Raw genomic sequence first — 20,024 nt, 5'->3', positions numbered from 1 at the left:
AACCATATAATGGGCCATAATACAAACCTTAAGAGATTTAAAATAATTAATTAAAATAATAAAGTATATTATCTGACCACAATAGTGACACAAAAATATCTGGAAAATACCCAAATATTTCTAAATTAAGCAACACGCTTCTAAATAACACAAGGGTAAAAATGAAACTTCCAAAGAAAATTTTTAAGTATTTTGAACCAAATGAAAATCAATGTATAGGGGCGCCTGGGTGGCTCAGTCGTTAAGCGTCTGCCTTCAGCTCAGGTCATGATCCCAGGGTCCTGGGATCGAGCCCCGCATCGGGCTCCCTGCTCGGCGGGAAGCCTGCTTCTCCCTCTCCCACTCCCCCTGCTTGTGCTCTCTCTCTCGCTGTGTCTCTGTCAAATAAATAAATAAAATCTTTAAAAAAAAAAAAAAAGAAAGAAAATGAATGTATAACAATAACTAAAGCAGAAAAGAGAAATCTATAGTATTAAATGCTTATATTAGACAAGGTCTCGAATCAGTAACCTAAGCTTCCACCTAAGAACTAGAAAAAAAAAGAGCAAATTAAATTTCAAACCAATACAGAAGGAATTAATAAAGAGCAGAAATCAATGAAACTTGAAACAGAAAAACAAAAAATGAATTAAACCAAAAGCCACTTCTTTATAAAGATTAATAAAACTGATAAATCTTTAGCCAGATTGATCAAAACATAAAAATTACCAGTATCAAGATGAAAAGGAAAATTATCCCTACATACTGTACAAACACCCAAAAGATAAAAAGGAATATTACAAACAACTCTATGCCCATAAATTCTAATTCACATTAGTTAGACCAATTCCTTGAAAGACATACTACTAAAATTCACTCAAGAATTAAATAACCTAGGGCGCCTGGGTGGCTCAGTTGGTTAAGCCACTGCCTTCGGCTCAGGTCATGATCCTGGAGTCCCGGGATCGAGTCCCGCATCGGGCTCCCTGCTTGGCGGGGAGTCTGCTTCTCCCTCTGACCTTCCCCCCTCTCATATGCTTTCTCTCTCATTCTCTCTCTCTCGAATAAATAAATAAAAATCTTTAAAATATATATATATATTTATTAAAAAAAAAAAGAATTAAATAACCTAAACGGTCCTCTATTACACAAAGAATTAATTATAAAAACCTTCAAACATACCAATTTATTCTCTTATGGATTGTGCTTTTGGTGTTTACCTAAGAAATACCTGACTAACCTAGGGTCACAAAGGATATCTCCATTTTCTTCTAGAGGTTTTATAGTTTTAGGTTTTATGTTTAGGTCTATGATTCATTTTAATTTTATTTTTGTATATGGTGTGGGACATGAATCACAGTTACTTTTTCTTTTTTCCACATGGATACCAATTGTTCCAGCACCATAAAAAAATACGATCTTTTTCCTCCAAACTGCCTTTGCACCTTTGTTGAAATAAGGTGTCTCGGGGCACGTGGGTGGCTCAGTCATTCAGCGTCTGCCTTCAGCTCAGGTCATGATCCCAGGGTCCTGGGATCGAGTCCCGCATCGGGCTCCCTGCTCCGCAGGAAGCCTGCTTCTCCCTCTCCCACTCCCCCTGCTTGTGTTCCCTCTCTCACTGTGTCTCTCTCTGTCAAATAAATAAATAAGATCTTTTAAAAAAAAAAGAAAGAAAGAAAGGAAAAGAAATAAGGTGTCTCGGTATGTAAGTCTATTTCTGAACTCTGCTCCATTTCATCGGTCCATTTTGCTTTATATCAGTACCACACTGTTTTGATTACTGTAGCTATATAACAGGAATTTAAAAACAGTATTATTAGTCCTCTAATTTGTTTTGGCTAGTGTAGGTCCTTTGTATTTCCATATAAAGTTTGAAGTCAGTTTGCCAATTTTTCCATCTTGTCAGATTTTTCTCTAACAATTGCAGAAGAAATGAAAATACGTATTTACACAGAAATCAATATACTAATGTTTACAGTAACTTTGGTCATAATCACCAAAAATAGAAAACCAAATGTCTTTCAAAAGGTAAATGGGTAGGGGCGCCTGGGTGGCTCAGATGGTTAAGCGTCTGTCTTTGGCTCAGGTCATGATCCCAGGGTCCTGGGATCGAGCCCCGCATCGAGCTCCCTGCTTGGCGGGGAGCCTGCTTCTCCCTCTCCCTCTACTGTTCCCCCTGCTTGTGCTCTCTCACTCTATCAAGTAAATAAATAAAATCTTTAAAATAAAAAAAAAGGTAAATGGATAAACCATCTACGAGGCACATCCATAAAATGGTACTACACAGCAATTAAAAGAAAGGAACTATTATACACACAGCAACATAGATGACTCTCAAATGCAATATACTGTATTTATGAAGCCAGACTCAAAACACTACACAATGTATATGGGATTCTACTTATACAACATTCTCATAAAGTCAAAACTATAGCATCAGAGAACAGACCACTCACTGGTTGTCAAGCACTGGGGTTGGGGAAGCATTTAACTTCAAAGGGACAGCTCTAGGAACTGGAACTTGGGATGATGGAACAGTGCTGAATTTCAATTGTGGTGGTGGTTACACGACTCTGCATTTGTCAAAACTCGGAACTTTACTGTGTGTAATTTAAATAAATTTAAGAAAAAAATTAGTATCATGCCTATCATAATCACAGCCCTCCCTGTATAGTGCTAAAAGTATACATCCATGGCACAAAATTTTATTTATAATTAAAGAGCTTTTCAAACTTTTAAATTTGCTAAAGATTAATCTCTTACATTATGGGCAGAATTATTTTTATATAATTAAACCTAGTACTATACTATAATACCAATTTATAGACCTAAAAGTAGCCTAATTAGGAAACATTAAGATTACTCCATCTATATGGAACTGTCAGACCAGTCAACCACACAAATGAGATTAAGAAGAAACTTCAGATGAATCCAAATTTAAGCAATGGTTTCCAAAATGCTACCTGCAATGACATCAGAATCTTTCCCTGATGAAAGCAGAGATAAGTAACTTAAAACAAGAACAGGGACATCTGGCTGGCTTAGTTGGTTAAGCATCTGCCTTTGGCCCAGGTCATGAACCCAGAGTCCTGGGATCGAGCCCCGAATTGGGCTCCCTGCTCAGCAGGGAACCTGCTTCTCCCTCTCCCTCTGCCCCTGCTCGTGCTCTCTCTTGCTCACTCTCTCTCTCAAATAAATAAAATAAAAAAAAAAAACAAGAACAAAAAAGTTTCATGAGGTTCCAAAGAGAAATAATTTTCTTGGGAACTGTAATAGTTTTTATACTATAACTACCATACCCTTTTTTTAGACTATATCACTTGGACTTGGGCCAAGATTTTTGAAGATTTACAATATAAAATTTAACTTCTTTAATAAATAAAGGAAGTTACCTATAGTGGCAATATTTCCTTAATATGGTCTGTAAATTGGGCATTTCCTTTATTAAAGAACTAAAACAAAACTTTAACTATAAAAGTTAAATAAATTAATAAATTTGGTTTCATAAAGATAATAAATAACCTCTTTTGATCCATTTCATCTTTTATTTTTGTCCCTGCTCCCAGCCTTGAGTCTCTCTCTGTACTGCTTAACCAAAAATAACTCCTGGTGTAGCAGTTGAAAATTATGGCCTTCCCTCTCAAAGAAAAAGGAGTAAAATTCCAATATGTACACATGCCTTTCTCCAATTAAAACACACACACAAATCTGACTGCAATTCATTCAACAAATTATCTACTGAATAGACAGAACTTTTTTATGCCAAGTACTGTGCTAGGTATTGGAGGGCAGGATACAAAGATGAGTAAGACAGTGCTGGGCTCTAAGGAATTCAAAGGCCTAATGACACAATCAACAAGTATGCAAAGTATACATTATTTATAGCTACAAAATAGAAGAGTGTTGTTTTTTTTTTTTTTTAATATTTTAAGGTGATAGGCACTTTGGTAAACTTAACAAAAGCTCACTGAAGATCATCATCTATGAGCCCCCCTTACAGAGAATGGTTCTTATCTTCTAGCACTTCTTTCTGCTGTCCACTGAAAAGAAGTACATAAACAGTTGACTTCTGTAAACAGAAATTACTTCTTTAACTTTTTAGAATTATATGTATTTGAAATAATGAACTTTCTCTATCCCAGGAAGGATCAGCTGTAGGGCTGATCAAAAAAATTATTTTTCACTTCCCTATTACTCTGCCATGGGGTAGAAGAAAACAGAAGTTAATACGGAGAAAGCAGGTACATAAATGCAGGGGGGTAAGGAAAATATATACTGATTCTGTCACTGTTTGTACTACAGAGAAGAATACAATGCTCCTCCTCTTACATGCTCCCCAACCAATTTCATGACTCCAGAAATACATTCTTTAGGCATTTTAGGCATAAATGAAAAGCAAGCACAACATAAATAACTTCTTCAGTTTGTTCAGTATCTGGTTATTAGCTATTAGCTATTATATGCCAGGCACTATGCTTAGCAATAGAAAAACAAAAGAAGGGGCACCTGGGTGGCTCAGTCGGTTAAGCAGCTGCCTTCAGCTCAGGTCATGATCCAAGGGTCCTGGGATGGAGACCTGAGCACCAACTGGCTCCCTGCTCAGCAGGGAGTCTGCTTCTCCCTCTGCCCCTACCCACTGCTCATGTTCACTCATGCTTGCTCTCGCTCACGCACATGCGCTCTCATTCTCTCTCAAATGAATAAGTAAATAAAATCTTTTAAAAAAAGAAAAACAATAGTAATAGTAGTATCTAGTAGTACTGTGAGAACACAAGAGAAGTCTTTGAAGGCATCTGAATCTTATCCATTAGGTAAAGACCCAAAGATTTTTTAAAATAGAGTGGTATAGTCAAATAATTATTTTAAGACTCAATAAAGCTGGGGGGGAAAGACCATGAAAAAAATTTTAAGATATGACTCTGGTTATTGTTAGCTTGGAGACAGGGATATCTCTTATGAAGCTCCTAGCAAATTATAATTATTTCCCCATACCAATCCGAGATACTATCATTCTTTTCAATCTCCTACTTCAGGGAGGAAAAAAGGTCATCAGACAGAAATCCCTCAAACTTTTAACCATCAAACCTAAAACATCTACATCTAATCTCTCCATCTTCCCTGTTTTACAAGGAACACACTACCTAAAATAAAACCCATCTCTCCACCAGCAGATCAGAGCTTTGCTCCTAAACGTAAGATTTTCTGACCACAGCTTCAGCATTATCTGGTAGCATACTAGGAATGCAGACTATCGGGCAGCACACCAGACCAACTGAATCATAATTTGCAGCTTAACAAGATCCCCAGGTGATTCACATCATGCACACTGAAGTTTACAAAGCACTGGTCTTAACAGAAGCCTATTTTCTCCCAGTTTCTCAGAATCCAAAACACTATGGATATTCTCTCTCCTATCTCTTTGACCTTTAAAGGACAAAAATCCCATACCCCCATTCCAATCTAACTTCTTGAAAAAGTTTTCCACACTCCCTGGCTCTATTTCTTCATATCCTACTTACTCCTGGACCCATTCAAACCTGCCCCTCACCACCACTCCACTAGCTCTCATTAAGATCAATGTCCTTGACAATGTAGCTAAATCCAAAGGACACTTTCAGTGTTCACTCTACTTGACCTCTCACCACAATTCAACACAATTGTCCTTTCTCTTTTTGAATCACTTTCTTCCCATGTTGACATACACTCATGATGCAAAAGCAATGGTGGAAGAAACTGCTGGCGTTTCAGCAGGAATCAAGGCAAGGGCACTAAACTGTACTACTGGGAGCTGTATTCTTCACTGCCGAGCTCTGGCATTGGGGGGCTGGGGGCTGGGGGCAGGCAGTTTCACTACAGAATAACCCTGATGAAGGAAAAAAATTATTAATTTTGCTAAATCGCAACCCTTGAATACCCATCTTTTTAATAACCTATTCAGGAAATGGGAAGTAAGTATAAAGCACATCTGCCTCCTGAAGAATGATGGTTGTGTCAAGGGAAAGCACTTGTGTAACTGTTGGAGAGCTCAACTAGACTTTTTTTCACCAACACCATTTTTACTTGAAAGAACTTCAGACAAACTGTGATTATTCAGACTTGGAAATCTGGCAAACATTTTCTCAAAATTTAACGAAGCAAGACTTCCACTTCAAGGAAAACAACTGACAGTACTTATTGCCAATGATAACATTAAAGCTTTCAAGCAAAAATGACAATTTTGGAAAACTTGTATCTGCCACCATGAGCTAGACAGCTTCCCAATATTGAAACTTTTCTGATGAGATCAGTATTCATATTAAACAAATGTGAGTTTGTGATACTATAGAATGACATATGTCAACATCTGGATTATCTGTATAGCTTGATAAATCCATTATCAGTGCACAATTTTACAAGCTTAAACATGGGTTAAAAAAAAAATCCACTCAAAGTACGAGACCAATATATTTTATGTAACAGGGTACAAAAAGCTCATTCATGTGATTCAGAATCCACATTATAACTAACCCTTAAGAAACTATCACTTGTCCAGTTTTGGTATGGTATCAAAGAATACCCATAATTACGTTTAAAAAATCATTACAACATTCCTCCCTTTTCCAACTACATTTGTGGAGGATGATTTTTTCATATATTTCTATCAAAACATAATCCAGGGCGCCTGGGTGGCTCAGTTGGTTAAGCGACTGCCTTCAGCTCAGGTCATGATCCTGGAGTCCCTGGATTGAGTCCTGCATCGGGCTCCCTGCTCGGCAGGGAGTCTGCTTCGCCCTCTGACCCTCCCGACCCTCCCCCCTCTCATGTGCTCTCTCTCTCAGTCTCTCTCTCTCAAATAAATAAATAAAATCTTTAAAAAAAAAAAATAATAATCCAGCAGGCTGAATGCAGAGGCAGATAGGAGAATCCAGCCAAATCCAAACTCATGATCTCAGCCCCTCAAAACTCTTCCAGTGTTCTCTCTCACTGAATGGCATCACCATCCATTATAACCTGAGTAATCCATGATACTTCTTTTCTCACTCTCTCATATCCAATCATTCAACAAGTTCTGACTCTTTTACTTCCTAAATCTATCTCTATCCACTTCTTCCTACTCCTATTACACCAAACTCTCTCTGGACCATAATCTACCAAGTCTAGAAGAATGTGTTCTTTCTGTCCTCTCCACACATCTATTCTATTCTCAAAAGAGCAGGTAATGTTTTTGAAAGACAAATGTAATCATATCAGTCATTCTTTTGCAGTATTTCACTGCCTTTGCATTGCTCTTAAGATAAAACCAAAAGCTTTACTTATCATATGCAAAAGACTCCATTCCATCTAGCCCCTACCTCCTACGCAGCACTCTGGCAAACTTTCCTTGTCCCAGTCACACTAGTGTTCTCCAAGTTCCTCAATCCCACTTCAAATTCTTCACACATTGCCTCCTCTTTGAACACCCTTCTACTCCTCTACATAATTCATCCCATAAACTCTTACTCATCCTTCGTATCTTTAGAAAAAACCACTTCTTCAAAGAAGGCCACTCGGACTACCCCTACCCTTCCAGGTCATGTCCCTTCTACATACTGTCACAGCACCCTACTCTTTTCCTTCATTGCACTTAGTAAACGTGTTTATAACCACAGTTTTATTTCTATAATTATTTAATATCTGCCTTCTCTATCAGACTACTAGGCACCATAAAAATAGAGACTGTATCTGTTTTGGTCATCACCTAACACCTGACATAAAGTAGGAAGACAATTTAAATGGTTAGGGGAACCTGGGCCGCTCAGTTAGTTAAGCCTCTGACTTTGGCTCAGGTCCTGATCTCAGGGTCCTGGGATCGAGCCTCAAGTAGGGCTCAGCACTCAGCAGGAAGTCTGTTTCTCCCTCTCCCTCTGCCCCTTCCCCTACTTGTGTTCTCTCTCTCTCTCAAATAAATAAAATCTTCAAAATCTTTAAAAGGTTAAAAGCTGGGGTGCCTGGGTGGCTCAGTCGCTAAGCATCTGCCTTCAGCTCAGGTCATGATCCCAGCATCCTGGGACAGAGCCCCACATCGGGCTCCCTGCTCAGCGGGAAACCTGCTTCTCCCTCTCCCACTCCCCCTGCTTGTGTTCCCTCTCTCGCTGGGTCTCTCTCTGTCAAATAAATAAATAAAATCTTTGAAAAAAAATAAATAAAAGGTTAAAAGCTTTGTCACTACTGTAGGTATTTTTTACCTTTTACTATAAATATACAACAGGAAGTTTTTACCACTGTGTTCAACCACTTTGGAATCCAGACTCAAGACCTTCTTCCTTGGGATATCGCTCAAAGAATACACTAGGAAAATGATTAATGGTGGTTGCCTCTGAAATGATTAGCCAGGAGAAAGGAGAGGGAGAGACTTTGTACTGTACATCCTTTTGTGCCCTCATAATTAACTAAAATGATTATTTTTTGAGACTTCAGGCGCCTGGGTGGTTCAGTTGGTTAAGCATCCGACTCTTGATTTAGGCTCAGGTCATGATCACAGGGCTGTTGAGATTGCGACCTATGCTGGGCATGGAGTCTGCTTAAGATTCTCTCTCTCCCTCTGCCCCTACCCCGCTTCCTCTCTTAAAAAAAAAAAGAAGAAGAAAAGAAAAGAAAAGAAAAAAAGAGCCTTCTAGTACCTAAAAGTACTATCCCTAGGGCACCTGGATGGCTCAGTCAGTTAAGCATCTGCCTTTGGCTCAGGTCATGATCCCAGGGTCCTGGGATCGAGCCCCGAGTCAGGCTCCCTGCTCCTCAGGGAGTCTGTCTGTGTCTCCCTCTGCCTCTGCCCCTCTCTCTCTCATGAATGAATAAATAAAATCTTTAAAAAAAATAAAATTACTATACCTAATATCCCATTTTCTAGATCTTAGATTCTACCCAGAAAATATAACTTTTAAATTATACTACCTGAAGAGATAGTAGGCAGGATCTACAAGTGAGCAGGATTTACCTATTTATAATAACATGTACAATAATCTATTTTAATGTGAATGCAAACTCATTTGTAACTCAATTTAACTATGATTAAATTTATAACATATTAAATTTAACTCACCAACATATCACAGATGAAAGCAAAAACTGACCTCGAACTTGAATTTTATTTTCTAGAGCATTACCCTGTAAGTTCAGGCATTAAGAGGAAGAATCACAGCTTCACAGAAAATGTACACCCCTTCACTTCAAACTGTCAAAACTCTCCAAAAAATGGAGAGCCACGTATAATATTAAGTTAAAGGAAAAGACTTAACTATTATGTGAAAAGCACTATGCTAGGGATTTCACATATATTATCCCTTTTAATCTTCACAAAAACCTGAACCCAAATCTATCCCATCCCAAAGGCCATTATTCTACCACACCATCTGCCTTTCCTGCCTAAAGAGACATATAACTATTAATACAAGGTAATAAGGCAAAAATGTATCTGAACATAGACATCTTTTGCTTTATTCAATATAAATAAGGACTGTTTACTAATATCTTTTTTTTTAAAGATTTTATTTATTTATTTGACAGATAGAGACATAGCGAGAGAGGGAACACAAGCAGTGCGAGAGGGAGAAGCAGGCTTCCCACCGAGCAGGGAGCCTAAGGTGGGTGGGGCTCAATCCCAGGACCCTGGGACCAAGACCTGGGCCAAAGGAAGACGCTTAACGACTGAGCCACCCAGGCGCCCCTGTATGCTAGTATCTTATGAAATCAAGTTGGTACAGGAAATTTTCACCAATATTCAAAATATGCGCATCATCTTGTTTTTCCCCCTACCCTGTTTATTGATTCTTGCAAAGAATTTAAAAAGACTCTCCAAAAATCGATCAGCTTCACAAAATAAAGTCCCAAAATAAAATTCAAAATTAGAAATGTAATAATATTAGTGGGTAGCCCGCTTTACCCAAAACACTTTTCACATACATTCTTTCCTTTAATCCTCACAAGGAGTCTACTGCTATTCTACAGAGAAAGAACCTAAACTAAGGCTCTCAAAGGCTAAATGAGACCTAGCCGACCAAGAATCCAAGAATCTGAACCCAAGTCTCTGATACCACAGCCCATTCTTTTCATCTCACCATGCTGCCTCTCTGGTTTAAAGGAATCAAACAATTTTTCTTGTGACAAGAAAATCTGACTATAGAACAAAGAGAGCAAACTGTTTTTTAAAAAATTGTCACAAATTTCATCAAACATCCGTTTTTTGATAGATAAATTACTGGTATGCTACATGAAACAGGGGTAACCATTCCAATTCGAAATAATCTTGTTATCTTAGTAAATAAAAAATATTAAGTCCACATCTGACTTCAGTTTCATCTTTCATAAATTTATATTATATCAAATATAAATAAGCCTAGGGGCGCCTGGGTGGCTCAGTTGGTTAAGCGACTGCCTTCGGCTCAGGTCATGATCCTGGAGTCCCGGGATCGAGTCCCGCATCGGGCTCCCTGCTCGGCAGGGGGTCTGCTTCGTCCTCTGACCCTCCTCCCTCTCATGCTCTCTGTCTCTCATTCTCTCTCTCTCAAATAAATAAATAAAATCTTTAAAATATATATATATATATAAATAAGCCTACAAGGGAAAACGGAAAGAACAGTTATGTTAGGATGGTAGGATTTTATATAGGGATGTTTTCTATTTTAAAAAATTTTCCTTTAAGGGCACCTGGGTGGCTCAGTTGGTTAAGCGACTGCCTTTGGCTCAGGTCATGATCCTGGAGTCCTGGGATGGAGTCCTGCATGGGGCTCCCTGCTCAGTGGGGAGTCTGTTTCTCCCTCTGACCCTCCCCCCCTCTCATGCTCTCTCTCTCAAATAAAATCTTTAAAAATAAATATTTCCTTTAAAATTGTTTTAATAAGGTAACACCTTTTTTAACTGCCATTACAAATATCTCTACTATATATCAGTACTTAATAAAGATACAAAACAATCATTAATTGGCAAGTATAACTTTTTATTTTTTAAAGATTTTTATTTATTTGAGAGAGAGAGAGACAAAGATAGCCACAGAGAGCACAAGCTGGGAGGAGAGGGAGAAGCAGGCTCCCCACCGAGCAAGGAATCCAGTGCGGGATTTGATCCCAGGACCCGGGGATCATGACCAAAGCCGAAGGCAGACGCTTAATTGACTGAGCCACCCAGGCGCCCCAGCGAGTGTAACTTTTTTAAAAAACCGAAAGTAATTCTCAGGTAATGAAGACCCTCTAATGAAATCTATGAATACTCAAAAATCTACTTTACTTTTCTATGAATCCTGCTAAAATAAGTATCAACAGGGGGGCTAGGTTATTATGCATTCAAAGTTTGTTAATAACAAAAACTAGTTGACATGAATGGGCCATTAATAAATTGTGATTTGGGGTTGGGGGGATGGGTTAACTGATGAATCACTAAATTCTACCCTTGAAACTAATACTATACTACATGTTAACTAATTTGAATTCAAATAAAATCTTGAAAGAAAACAAAAATAAAAAACAGTGATTTGAAACTTTGTTTATAAGGATTTTTATCCTAAGATTTTTATTGTCTTATAGGATTTATAACTAAGAATTATTATTAATTTATTAATTCATCTTCATTAATTATTCATTTAAAAATGAAAACAACTAAAAATACTTTGTCAGTTTAGGGGTGCCTGGGTGGCTCAATTGGTTAAGCGGCTGCCTTCGGCTCAGGTCATGATCCCTGGGTCCTGGGATTGGATCGAGCCCCAAGACAGGTTTCCCTGCTCAGCAAGGAGTCTGCTTCTCCCCCACCACCACCCACTCACGCTTGCCTACACATACTCTCTCTCTAATAAATAAATCTTAAAGAAAAAAATACTTTGTCCATTTAGTAATAACAATCTTTATTGCCACCTCAACGAAATTAAGATAATTATACAAAATTTTAAGTCAACATCTCAAACATTTTCTAATTACCTCAAAATGGTATTAAAACAAATATAGAAAATCTGAGTTTTCATTTACTTACTATCAGAATTCAAAATTGTAAATAATATAAAATAAACAGTAAAAACCAAATGTGTTCTGTATTCAGAATGGTTAAAGAGGAAAAATAGCATTAATAGCCAATCTAGTAATGAATTCTTTTACATTTTCACACAAATTCTACATTAAAACCTCTGAATAAAATTGTTTAAACTCCAAATTACTAAATCTGTTTCTACTGTTCCAAAAATATGCTACATAAGTAACACCCAATTTATATCCTCCAAACTGAAATTTACAAAGCAATCATTTGCTTTAAGGAAAGTATAATGTCATATGAGTTAATACTAATGAAGAAAGGGGCAGCTGGAAACTGTTCATCATCTTCTGTATTTTCATGTTTATTTCAAGTTAATTTCTTGGTACAGAAACAGGTACCTTTAAAGAAGTATTTGTATTTTCCTAGTTCATAAGATATTTTGAAAATAAATCAAGCAAGCTATGGGTTAAATTAGTATTCCCTAATTCCTATTCATTCAACAAACATATATTTGTGTCATCACAATTATCATTACAGGAATTACTTCACCTACCAATGTTTATTTCTCAGAAAAGTGTAAATGCAAAACTGGAGAAACTTTTTAAAAGATAATTTTAAAACTCACTAGAGAAAAGTCTACACAAACGGAAGTCTGCAAATGGCTGAAAACAGATGTCACCACAGCAACCCCAAAAGAAGATGATGAAGGGATGTACTTACGTTTCAAAACAACGATCCACGTTGTCAGACATCAAAAGCAGCATGCATAGCTGTTCAAGGGCTATTAGTTGCATATCCCTTTCATCTCCCTGTCCCATCTGTAGCCATTCCAGCAATGTATCAGGATCCACATCTGCCATGGTTTTTTAAAAGCCTCTTTGCTTAAATTAAAAAAGTAAAAGGAAAAAGTCCTTTAAATATCCAGGACTGATCAGCTTGGGTTTAAAAAATTTTCTTTTACATCGGCTAGAACCAAATGTTCTTGGTGTCCTCCTAGGAATCAGAAAAGACTCATAAGTATGTTTGAGAGAGTACTTTAATGCAGTTTTTCAACTTTATTTCTCCAGTTTAACATTCATATATCATACTAAATAAAAATCAGTTTTGCGCTAGAGTATAAGCTGATTAGGTTGCTACTTAACTGAAAACCAGAGCTGTCTTTGTCAAACACAGTCAAGCTTCAGATCCCACTACTGCTATCACCTACGTCTGTGCCAAAAGGCAAAGAACACCTTACTAAAGGTTCTTTTTTTTTCCCCAGCAAACTTCTTAGCCCATCCTCCACCCAAAACTGATCTTCAGATATGTGTTAGATTCCGTATTTTGAGGAGATGATTCTAAGCACTGTGTCCAATCCCCCTTCAAATTAAGTTTCTGCTTTAAAATGATCTCCAATTCCACAAATTCTGCTGACTTCCCAATTTACTTACTGCTCCTTAAGACATCCACATACAAACAATAATCAGATACAAGTTGTATCTATGAATAAAGGCATAGTTAAGAATTCTGGCAGTCTTGGCAACTCTTAAAAGTTTAAAAAGAAATGCTAAAAGTAAATGCAATGGACTAACACCTTACGGATCCGAATACAGGCCAATCTATGGCCCTCTTTCCCCATCTCCACAGAATGGGGCAGTTGGTTAAAAATAATAATAATACAAAATAGAGAAGCAGCCCCAAGAGGCAAGTCATTACAAAAGCCCGGAGACGCCCCGACGGAAGGACAGCTTTGGATCCCAGGTAACCCAGATGCAGGTGTGTGAATCCAGCCGCCGGTCCCGGTGGGCACCCAACGGCGGCGACCAGCAAGGATGACCCAACACTCCGGGCCCAGTCGAGCGCTGCGCCGGGAAGCGCAGGCACCGCGCTCTGGTTTCCTGGCACCAAACCTTGCTAAGTTAGCTACCTGTGTCTACGAGGGGGAAGTTCTGGAGGAGAGGCAGCAAGCCTCCGTGCCCAGAGCAGGCCGCCGGGCCGAGCAGGGCGGCGGGTCTCTCGGGAGCGGCGCCCGGAACTTCAAGGCTCGGGGGGACGTCCCTGGCCCGACCGGGAGGCGAACCCTTCTCAAGGGCAAGGGGGGCCCGCCCTGGGCTCCGGTTCGGGCAAGCCAGGCTCCGGCTCGAACAAGGCGGGCCCCACCGCGGGCAGGGCCGGGGGAGGGGAACAAAGGGGCTAAGCGGGTTAGTCCGCAGCAGCCCGGCCGACCTCACCCGGAGCCGGGGTCTCGCTCCCCGCACGCCGCCGGGCATCCCGGGTCCCGGCCCCCAGGCCTGGCCCTTCCGACCGCCTAAGGCGCTTCCGCCTCCCCGTCCCTCAAGCTCTTACCAGGGCTTGTCGTCCCAAACCGCTCCGGTCCAGCTCCAAGCAGGCCGCGGGCAGAGCCAGGCCCGGCCGCGGCCCTCGAGTTACCAGGAAGCCGCAGGCCGCGCAGGTCGAGCCGGGCAAGCGGCACAGGAAAAGCCGCGCCTCGTCCCTCCCCTTCCTCCGCGGGGACCTGGTGACAGGGAAGCGAGAGGTTCCCCCGACCGGCGGCAGCCAGCGCACGTCCGGTCCCCGGCACGCGGCTCCTCAGGCCCGCAGCTCAGAGGCCCGCGCGGTGCTGCCGGCGGCAGCGGCGGGGGGCGGCCGCGTCCATCGCGATCCCGGAGGGGGAAGGGAGGAGGGTCGGGCGAGAGGGGGGAGGGGAAGCTGCGGAGGACAGCCGAGCTCGGCGGAGGCGGAGCAAATCGACTCTCCCGGCAGCGACCCCACCGGCCGCCAGGTGGGGCGCTGCGGAGACCGGTCGGCCGGCGGCGCAGTAGCCCCAACCTGGGTAGCCGGGCGGCGGGACGCGTGGCCGCCACTACCAGGACGCTGTGGCCCTGCGGGCCTCGGACTCCCTAGTCAGCTGTCGCTTTTCTGTCGTACGCCCGCACACTGGTGCACGCACGCTCAGCCTGTTTTGCACCGTGCCTACACACTTGGCGTGCTCCTGCTGTTAGGCCCCCACGCTACACGTCATAGCTGTGGCCAACCTGTCCTTGCCGAACTCCAGCGGGCCGGGCAGCCCGTACTGCGCCGCGAGCTCCCCCCTCCCTGCAAGGCAGCCCTACTCGCGCACGGAAGTGCGTCCCGGGAGGAAAAGCACCTCCCTGGGGTCTTAGGAGGCAAACCGCCCGCAGTTCACCAGAAGGAAAACCTTTCACCACAACCCCGGGAAGTAAATATTTTCAAGCATTAGCTCCATTGCACTGATGAGAGGACTGAGGCTCCAAAAAGCGTAAATTCAGGCCCAGTGGCGTCTCGGTAAGCAGCACCGCTGAGAGGGTGCTTTTGACTCTTTTTCCTGTGGATTGTGGTCTCAAGTACCTCCGTGGTTATTCCCTTCAAACGTTTTGTGTTTCACACGCTTTGAGAATAAAATAGGCCTGCTTAGAAGACCTACTTGGAGATTCTTAGGATGTAGTTAATTGGAAATGTGAATATAGCTTTTTTTAAGATTTTATTTATTTATTTATTTGACAGAGAGAGACACAGCGAGAGAGCAAACACAAGCAGGGAGAGTGGGAGAGGGAGAAGCAGGCTTCCCGCGGAGCAGGGAGCCCGATGCGGGGCTCGATTCCAGGACCCTGGGATCATGACCTGAGCCGAAGGCAGACGCTTAACGACTGAGCCACCCAGGTGCCCCTAGCTTTTTTTAAATAAAGAAATGAATCCCTTGGTTTGGGAGATAAGTAAACCCATACCTCAGACACTCTCACTGTACTCTCCCCTTTCCATCTTTTATAACAAAAATGAATATTACATAATAGTATTTGAGTTGTGTTCTTTTAAGCAATCTGCATATGCTTGAAGAACCAGTATTTTGGAAATTACAGATTTGCACTTCAAATATATATGGGCACATATCCCACTGTCACAGGTCATGGTCCCTAGGTCTCCTGTTATCAGTTCAAATCAAGACAAAAGGGTAGAGGATTCTACTATCTTGTCACAACTACAACACATGACAATAATTGTTTGGGAGCTATGACTACGATGTGGAGCTGCCAATAAAATCTTCAAGGAGGAGGGTCTTTATGGACTGTGAAGAAGGGGTGGGATATGGACAGTGCAAGGGAGGGCAAAGAATACAAGCAAAAGCCTGATATCTTCTGACAAAGGAAAGAGGAACTGTGCCCCAAGCAAAGAACCTGCATTAAGCAATGAAGGGGAGACAAGGTTGGGACTAAAGCATGCAGGGCCTTGCATGCCAAAGAATTTTGGCTTAGATAAATAACAAGTTTTGGATTAGAACACTGATGAGAAAAATCAGTCTTAGAAAGATTGACAGGGGCGCCTGGGTGGCTCAGTTGGTTAAGCGACTGCCTTCGGCTCAGGTCATGATCCTGGAGTCCCTGGATGGAGTCCCACATCGGGCTCCCTGCTCGGCGGGGAGTCTGCTTCGTCCTCTGACCCTATCCCCTCTCATGTGTTCTCTCTCTCTCATTCTCTCTCTCTCAAATAAATAAATAAAATCTTTAAAAAAAAAAAAAAAGATTGACAGAATGGCTAAAAGGAGCTACCTAGACAAGACAATTAGCTGGGAGGTTGCTGAAATCCGCTAATGGTGGAGGAAGGAAGGGCCTAGTTATTGGCAATAAGAATGGAGAAGAGCTAAATCTAACAATTATTTTTTTAAAAAGATCAGAATTTAAATACTAACTTCAATTCTTTTTTTTTTTTTAAAGATTTTATTTATTTGATAGAGACACAGCGAGAGAGGGAACACAAGCAGGGGGGGGTGAGAGAGGGAGAAGCAGGCCTCCCGTGGAGGAGGGAGCCCGATGTGGGGCTCGATCCCAGAGCCCTGGGATCACGACCTGAGCCGAAGGCAGACGCTTAACGACTGAGCCACCCAGGTGCCCCCAATTCTTTTTTATTCTTTATTTTTTTTTAAGATTTTTACTTATTTAAGATAGAGCGAGAGTGAGCGAGAGAGCACGAGCAGGGGGAGCAGAGGAAGAGGGAGAAGCAGGCACCCCGCTGAGCAGAGAGCCCTGCGCACGGGACTCAATCCCAGGACCCTGGGACCAAGACCTGAGCTGAAGGCAGACACTTAACTGAGCTGAGCAGAGAGCCCTGCGCGGGACTCAATCCCAATCATGACCTGAGCTGAAGGCAGACGCTTAACTGACTGAGTCACGCAGGGGCCGACAATTCTTATTTTTTAACCTGCAGAGAGGACTTGGAAGCTAGGAAAGTGATTATGCTATTAACAGAAAATAGAAAAGTTAGAAGAGACTACACTTAAGTAATTTTTTAAGGCATATTTTCTTTTATTCCCCCACCATCTTTATTCGCATCACCCCTTATATATCCCAAAATGAATGACTGTAGTATGCTTTAAAGAAACTTTATCCAAAAAGTGCTATGACTTTTATTGTGATTTCATTATTATGTTATTTTAAATTAAAATATGAAATTCCAGAACAAGAGCATTCAAGTAAAAGAATAAAGCCCTGACAAAGCAGAAGATCTTGTGAAAGCAACTGACCATACCTGAATATATATCCCAAGCAACCAGGATATGTTTACATGTTAGTATTTCACCTCCATGTCAAAATATAGTAATAGTGGCCATTGGGGGGCGCTTGGGTGGCTCAGTCAGTTAAGTGCCTGACTTCAGCACAGGTGATTTCGGGGTCCTTGGATCAAGTCTTGCAGAGCAGATGCTGCTAGGCAGGGAGTCTGCTTAAGGATTCTCTCTCTCCCTCTCCTTTTGCCCCTCCCCCAGCTCATGTTCTTTCTCTCTCTCAAATAAATAAATCAATCTTAAAAAAAAGAAGAAGAAGAAGAATGGCCATTGGGAATTGCTATGTACCAGACACAGTATAAGGCAGTGGGTCACAGACTTCATCTTCAATAAACTATATAAAAGTCTAGGAGAAGGTAGATGTGAACACACTTCGCTTGTCTTCCTCCATGATAATACTTATCACAGAAATATTGTCAACTACACTGAGAACATCAAGGAGGTAATGGCATGTCAGAAGCCTTCAAAAATGATGTGTGGGGGCCTGGGTGGCTCAGTCGTTAAGCGTCTGCCTTCGGCTCAGGTCATGATCCCAGGGTTCTGGGATCGAGCCCTGCATCGGGCTCCCTGCTCAGCGGGAAGCCTGCTTCTCCCTTCCCACTCCCTCCTGCTTGTGTTCCCTCTCTTGTTGTGTCTCACTCTCTGTCAAATAAATAAATAAAATCTTTAAAAACAAAAAATGATGTGTGAACTACATCTCAAATGTTCAGTTGGAGCTGGCCAGACATTAGGAAGACCAGGTGGAGAGGCACAGAAGTGTGAAGAGGGCTCCTTTTTGGGAAATAGGGAAGAGGTCACTGTTTGGGCATAGGCCCCACTTTTATGAAGTATCTTCAGTATATACACAGTTAACTGGGATTGATTCACAGGTTCAGAAAGAAAGATAGCGTTCAAATGTAAACTCTTATCCCACTGACTGACATTACTATGAATTAATTTTTAAAATAAATCCTATCTTGGGGCGCCTGGGTGGCTCAGTCGTTAGGCGTCTGCCTTCAGCTCAGGTCATGATCCCAGGGTCCTGGGATCGAGCCCCGCATCGGGCTCCCTGCTCCACGGGAAGCCTGCTTCTCCCTCTCCCACTCCCCCTGCTTGTGTTCCTGCTCTTGCTATCTCTCTCTCTGTCAAATAAATAAATAAATAAAATCTTTAAAAAAAAAATCTTGTGAATAACACAGTTACATGGCATCACGTTTTTTATGTATTAAAAGCATCATTAGGGGCGCCTGGGTGGCTCAGTTGGTTGGGTGACTGCCTTCGGCTCAGGTCATGATCCTGGAGTCCCGGGATCGAGTCCCGCATCGGGCTCCTTGCTCAGCAGGGAGTCTGCTTCTCCCATTGACCCTCCCCCCTCTCATGCTCTCTCTCTCTCTATCTCATTCTCTCTCAAATAAATAAATAAAATCTTTTAAAAAATAAAAAAAATAATAAAAATAAAAAAAATAAAAGCATCATTAGATATAAACATTTCAAACATGCTACAAAAAAATGGGCATTTCTTCAACTTTTAACTGGAAATGGGACTTTATCTGGCTTCTCTCAACTTCTGAGAAGCTGTAACTATGAAAGAGTGTGGCCATTTTGGAACAGTAGGAAATGAAATTTGGCTGGAACCTCTGGTAGAGTTAGTGGCTGGAAGAGAACATTGAGGTTAATTGGAATTAGTTTGCTAACAGTCTTGAACACCATGCTAAGGAGTCTGAAGTTTGTTCTTTGGGCAATGGGGAGGCTTTGGATGTTGTAAACAAAGGAGCACTGTGATATGATGCAGGGGTTAGGATTATTAGCCATCTTCAAGTTAAAAGTGATTTCTATAAGGGTGCCTGGCTGTTTCAGCCAGTAGAGCATGTGACTTTTGATATTCGGGTTGTGAGTTCAAGCCCCATGTTGGACATAGAGCTTACTTTAAAAAATTCAAAAACCATAAAATTGATTTCTATAAAGATTTACAGTTAGCAAGAGACTTTAACAAAAATTATTTAATCCTCCTGGATTATTTAATATATATGAAAAATGAGCTAACTGTGTTATCATAAGCATTATTTTACATAAGAGAAAAAGCTCAGACAAGTTAGGTGACTTGCTCCTGCTCTCACAGCTAGTAAAGGACAGGTCTAATTCTCAAACCTGGTCCTTCAACTCTTGGGCTCTTAGAGTCTGAAGGAATATTCAAGATAACCTGGGCTACCTGACTAGCTCAGTAGGGGAAGCATACAACTCTTGATCTCAGGGTTGTGAGTTCAAGCCCCACATTGAGTGTAGAGATTACTTAAATAAAGAAACTAAAAAAAAAAAAAGAGAGAGAGAGAGAGAGATAACCTATTCTACCGTCCTTCATGTTGAAAACAAAACAAAACAAAGAAAAAACAAAAAAACAGTGTAGTCATCTGTCTGTGCCATCCCTGACTTGTTATCCAGATTCTTCTATTATATTTCCAGTGTTGGGAAATTATTACTTCATGAGGCAATGCACTTTACTTCGATCTACCAGCTTCAGTTATTAAAAGGTGGTATGGTAAAA

The 20,024-nt window shown here is 41.2% G+C and overlaps 1 protein-coding gene across 1 annotated transcript in view; it reads right to left on the bottom strand.

Annotated features, from left to right (window-relative positions):
• HECTD1 (HECT domain E3 ubiquitin protein ligase 1) overlaps positions 1-15,343 on the bottom strand; it is a 90,687-nt gene extending 75,344 nt beyond the window's left edge. The window contains exons 1-2 of the mRNA XM_021695579.1: positions 14,964-15,343; positions 12,670-13,103 (exon numbers count right to left, since the gene is read on the bottom strand). Of these exons, the coding sequence (XP_021551254.1) occupies positions 12,670-12,809 (140 nt within the window). The 5' untranslated portion in view covers positions 12,810-13,103; positions 14,964-15,343. The remainder of the gene's footprint in view (positions 1-12,669; positions 13,104-14,963) is intronic.
• Positions 15,344-20,024: the final 4,681 nt, after the last annotated feature.

This window comes from Neomonachus schauinslandi, chromosome 9, assembly GCF_002201575.2.
Source record: "Neomonachus schauinslandi chromosome 9, ASM220157v2, whole genome shotgun sequence".
Taxonomy (NCBI): domain Eukaryota; kingdom Metazoa; phylum Chordata; class Mammalia; order Carnivora; family Phocidae; genus Neomonachus; species Neomonachus schauinslandi.
The sequence above is the reverse complement of the archived record's forward strand: the minus strand, read 5'-3'. Positions and strand labels throughout refer to the sequence as shown.